At 38.8% G+C, this 5,405-nt stretch overlaps 1 protein-coding gene across 1 annotated transcript; it reads right to left on the bottom strand.

The window, feature by feature from the left end:
* Positions 1 to 796: 796 nt before the first annotated feature.
* Positions 797 to 4,218, bottom strand: LOC140159580 (uncharacterized). Its single transcript, XM_072183072.1, has 3 exons — positions 4,126 to 4,218; positions 1,714 to 2,358; positions 797 to 1,519 (listed from the first exon to the last, which is right to left on the bottom strand). The coding sequence occupies exons 1-3, from the start codon at positions 4,216 to 4,218 to the stop codon at positions 797 to 799; spliced, it is 1,461 nt and encodes a 486-aa protein (XP_072039173.1).
* Between the last annotated feature and the right edge of the window lie 1,187 nt (positions 4,219 to 5,405).

Genomic DNA, 5,405 nt, shown 5'->3' on the forward strand with positions numbered 1-5,405 from the left:
CAGTTGATTTTTTCCTGTTGGATGTTTTGATGGATTTTTCACAGGATGTAGCAGTTCATCAAAAATGTGAGAAAGCTGATATTGACCTTCATCTCTGTTCATGGTGGCGCCCTTCTCTTCCTGATCTCTATAGCCTCCTTGACCCAACGTTTATATCTGTCTTGCTCCGTGCCTATGACCTCTGCCTCCCCCCAACCGATGACATGGTTTCTCTCTGCAACATGATCTGTGATGGCCGATTTATGGATGGTTGTAAGCGATTCTTTCCTACTTGCTCTGGTGACTGTTTTTCCAAGTTCTTTTTCTGCTTCCACGCGGTGCTCATCTAGTCGAGTACCAGATTTCCTTCCCGTATCTCCCACGTATGAGAGATCGCAGTTCAAGCAAGGAATGTTGTATATGGCTTGCGTTGTATTAAGCGGATCGCGTTTATCCTTCGGGTGCACCAGCAGTTTCCTAAGGGTGCTGTGTGGACGCATAGCAGTGGAGATGTTGTAGGATTTCATGACTCTCGACACTCTTTCACTGACACCTTTAACATATGGCAGGACAACCATCCCTTTGCTCTTTGTCTGTTCTTCTGTACTCTTGGTGGATTTCTTAGGCTTGGCTGCCTGCATCTGGTCTTTCACCCGTTTAAATGTCCAATCAGGATAACCACATACTTTCAGCGCTTCCTGGACCTTCTCTTCTTCTGCAATCTTATCTTCCTCTTCAGTTATAATGCGATCTTTCCTGTCAAACAGAGTTCTTATGACACCCATTTTTTGGTGCAGTGGGTGGTGGGACTGGAAACTCAGGTACTGTCAGTATGTGTTGGCTTGCGGTAAACGAGAAGCTTAACCGTATCGTCTTCCTTTCTGACTATGAGGGTATCCAGAAATGGGATGGTTCCTTCCGACTCTTCCTCATAGGTGAACTTTATGGAGTCTGATTTGTCAGTTTTGTTGATGTGGTCTGTTAGCTGTTGTACCGTGTTTCTCTTTACCACCTCGAGGATGTCATCGACATATCTTAGCCACAATTTTGGCTTGCAATCCAGAGGAGCCGTAGTAATAGCTTGTTGTTCTAGAGCTTCCATAAAGATATTAGCCGCAATCGGTGATACTGGGCTTCCCATCGCGGTCCCAAACAACTGACGGTAAATCTTCCCTCTGAAGGTGAAATAGGTGGTGGTCAGAATAAAATCCAGAAGTTTCACCACATCCTCACTAGTCAAGTTGAAACCTGTTTCTTTGTTGTATACTCTCAACAAGCTTTCTTTTTCCAGTCTGTGTTTCACTATGTCCAGAACCTGATCGATAGGAGTGTTTGTAAACAAACTGACAATATCATGGGAATTGAGTATCTCGTCTTCTTCAATGACCAACTCAGCCAGTTCTTCTGCTAGATGCTTTGAATTTTTCACATGATGCTGTGTATTTCCAACCAAACCACCCAAGATATCAGCCAGCCATCTAGAAGTGCTGTACCCAATGGTCGCCGTATAATCCACAATAGGACGCAGCGGGGTGTTAGGCTTATGTATTTTGGGGTACAATACAACCTAGGAACATTCTCGGCCGTCGGGTAAAGCTCTTTATATTTTCTTTCTGTGATCTTGCCTTCCTTCTTCAAATCGGAAAGGATGGACACAAGTTTGCGTTTGTATTTTGGCGTCGGGCCACCTGGTAGCTCTTCATATGTTTTCTTATCGCTTAACATGGATGTTACTTGCTCGTCATATTTATCCTTGTCTAACACGACAGTGGATTTTCCCTTGTCCGCCGGCAAGATTATTATATCTTCCGCTTGTTTCAGTTCTTTTATGGCCTTCCTTTCTTCTTTGGTAATGTTTTGCTCTGGTACTTTTGAAGACTTCAACGTGCTCGCTACTTTCGCTCTTAGTTGGATTCTATCATCCTGAGGTAGGTGTTTACATGCCAACTCGGTAGCCAATACAAATTCTTTCGCACATATCTCTGGTGGCGAAACGGCGAAATTGAGTCCTCTTGCTAACACACTGGTCTGCTCTGGATTTAACTTGTATTTTGAAAGGTTTACCACCCATTTTTTCAACTGGGTACCCGATAAATCAAGCGTAGAATTTGGTGACTTTTTTCTTCCTGTAGTCTGTTTTTCCGCTAACTTCTGTAGCTTCTGTAGCTGACATCGTTTAGTATTTGCATACGTAGTCTCCCTGACAGTAGCTAAATGTTGGTTGATATTTTTCCCCAGTTCAGATTCTGCGGGTATCTTACGATTGAAATCCTCCTCCAATTGTGATTTCTTGGATTTCAAACTCTGGATTTTGTTGTTAACTACACGAATACGTTCTCTAATGAGTCCCTTCTCTGCACGCTTGATAATTTGCTGAGCCTTGATGGTATTAATTGGGCAACAGTAGCAGTCTTCATTCAGTGTTGATAAAGATAACCGAGTGGTTATCGAAACGTACACAGTAAGTGCAATTTATTGGATCAGAAATAAGAACCTTTTGATTGACTTTACTCTACCGATCCTGATGAATTTGTTCAACCATGTTTTTAAAACGTTTTTGTGTTTGCTGGGAAAACTCCTGAAAGCCATGTTACGGGCTCTTTTCCAATGATGTGCAATAAAAGCCTTCTCTAACTTGAAATTACTGACAACGCAAGATAGATGTAGAGTCATGTATTTTATCCTTTCACGGCTACGTGTGAAAATAGCTTAAAATATTAAATATTTGGCAAAAATGTTTGCAAAAATAGCTTACAATAACATTTTTTGAAAACATTTAAAAATATTGTTGTAGTGTGTTTCCATACAAAACGTTTTAAAACGTTATCATGACCTTTATATAACCCGACATTTTAATGTTATTAAAACGTTTTTACCTAAACCAAAAGCCAAAATATAACTTATTTAAAACGTTTTTAAAACGTTTTTGTGTTTGCTGGGAAAACTCCTGAAAGCCATGTTACGGGCTCTTTTCCAATGATGTGCAATAAAAGCCTTCTCTAACTTGAAATTACTGACAACGCAAGATAGATGTAGAGTCATATATTTTATCCTTTCACGGCTACGTGTGAAAATAGCTTAAAGTCAAACATATCTTTACTGTGTAGTCTATATAGTAGCCAACTCTTATTACTGTCAATGTTAGTAGTGTAGCTAGGATTTTAGTGTGAGGGGGCAAAACCAAATTTTCGTCCCCATTTGTCAAACTTTTGTCCCATTTTTTGTCATTTTAAGGACACTTTACTCTTTGCCGTTCCCTTTTATCCCCTTTGGCTACGCCCCTGATTACTGTCCTTGAATTCCTTCACTAATTCAACATGAGCTTTTGTTACAAGATGCCGTGCATTGTGCAAATAGAGGAAAGTGGGAGAATCACGAACATCAAAGGCTTGAAAGAAAGCATACTATAACAAACAAAACTTTACTTTTCTTCTTTATGTATAGAGAGATATTGACCTCGCTGACCAATAAATACATGCACCAAAACCTCACTTTTAGGAGTTAGCTATTTGCATACCACCCACTTTCCTCTGTCTTCAGATATGGCGGCGTTCGCCTATCTCCTATTGTTCGCGAATCTCCCAATTTCCCCACATTTTACCAATATTGTATACAGTCTGGACTGCAACAAAAGTACGATTACGGACGAAAATCCGTCAAAATCACGAATAGAGGGCATCAAACAAAGACTAACCTAGTGGGCACAGGTTAGGATTTCGACGTTGAATCAACGTTGATACAACGTCGAAGTTTCAACCTAACCTTATTTCAACCTAGAGGTTAGTTGAAATCAGGTTGAAATTTCAACTTGATTTCAACCAACTTTCAATGTAAAATGGAGGTTCAATGGAGATTGAAATCCGGTTGAAGTTCATTTGCAAATACAACGTGATTTCAACATAATTTCGACGTCCGGACGTCGAAATTTCAACGTGATTTCAACGTGATTTCAACGTCAGGTGTGCTCACTGGGAATTGTTCAAGACGGAAGCGGGAATACGCCAAGCCATCGACGGCATATCTTTGTTTTGCGATGGCAAAATTGCCACGATTAAGATACGAAATTGGACTACTCGTTGGTGATACAACTGGCGGCACATCGTCCGCGTTGTCCGAAGAGGAGGATTTCAAAAAATATCCACATACCTTTAAAACAGCTGAAAAAGGACTACTCAAAATATGTAGAAACACTGCACAGATGAAGTGAATTTTATCACTTCCATACGTGCATATTTTCATCGTTTTCTTAATGATCAATCCCTCAAAGGTCGCATATGACGTCAATTAGTCTAAGAGGAAACACATCTACTTAAACTTATTATATTTATACAAATAGCAACCTAATTGAAAAAAGTGAAACTAACTTGAAATAAACATGGTAAAAAAAACCAGCAACCTGATCCAAAACAGAGAATCTAAAGTAAAAACTTTGAGCACAGTTAGCGGAAATGTTTATATAAAAGATAACAATTACATAATCTATTGGATTTCTAAAATCGATGTACTTGGAAGGGGATAACCGTCAAAGTTATGATTCATATTTTATTAGGGGTACTTGCACCAACATAAGGAGTTTATATTTACAAATTAAAAAAAAAAATTCTATATGTCTAATTTCAACCGACTATGAAAATTAATGTAATGTTATTTATGGTTGGTCTTAACTCTGGCATTATGGAAACCTATGGGCCTCATAACTGCTCAATTGTTATATTGAAGTATAAATATTTAGAATGGCAAAGACTTGATGAATCTATCTGTGAGGTTAAATTTTATGTCAAATTATTGCATGAGGAAAGTTGTGTTCAGGAAGTAAAGAAAAGTGTATATAAAATACAACAAATAACGCCGCTACTTGGCTCAATATATGATACTGCGCGATAAGTTGTGCATGAACTTCCCCGTTTATATTGTTGATATTTCAATATAAAGTTTACATCTACGTGGCTCGATCCCTTTTTGATATCATTTGTATAAGGAACCACCGTTGAATGTGAGTGATATATTAACACGGAAATATGAAATTGAAATTCTGAGTTAGCATTTGTCATGTTAGCCTATTAGGTAATTTGGGAATGTCACCTTCATCAGGACTTCAATCATGAGTGCAGTGTCAAATCTGGGAGTGCTTCTCTTTGTGATCACAAGTTCAACTGTGAGCGCAGGTAAGAACATAGATCTTTGTTTAACAGTTTCTACCAAGTTGACTCAATGATGAATTATAATCCATCCCAAAATGTTATTTGAATATTTCACAATGATTGTGATGTTTACTATAGAAGCTAGTTGAAGGGTTCATCAGTATTTCCTCTAAACAGGGATATAGTCTTGTTGAAGTATAGGCAGTGATAAGGAGGGCTCTTGCCTCACGGGTTTTTCGCCCAAAAAAATTATTTGAAAAGAAAACGGAAAGGCAAATAAAAGAA

The sequence above is a fragment of the Amphiura filiformis genome, chromosome 8 (genome assembly GCF_039555335.1).
Source record: "Amphiura filiformis chromosome 8, Afil_fr2py, whole genome shotgun sequence".
Lineage (NCBI taxonomy): Eukaryota > Metazoa > Echinodermata > Ophiuroidea > Amphilepidida > Amphiuridae > Amphiura > Amphiura filiformis.

What these genes read in the sequence shown, in the direction of transcription:
- LOC140159580 (XM_072183072.1), bottom strand. Translation starts at nt 4,218, where the DNA reads ATGAAAATATGCACGTATGGAAGTGATAAAATTCACTTCATCTGTGCA. An exon ending in CTTTTTCAGCTGTTTTAAAG is followed by an intron (nt 2,359 to 4,125) that starts GTATGTGGATAT and finishes AATACCATCAAG; the next exon opens with GCTCAGCAAATTATCAAGCG. An exon ending in AGGATAAATATGACGAGCAA is followed by an intron (nt 1,520 to 1,713) that starts GTAACATCCATG and finishes AAAATACATAAG; the next exon opens with CCTAACACCCCGCTGCGTCC.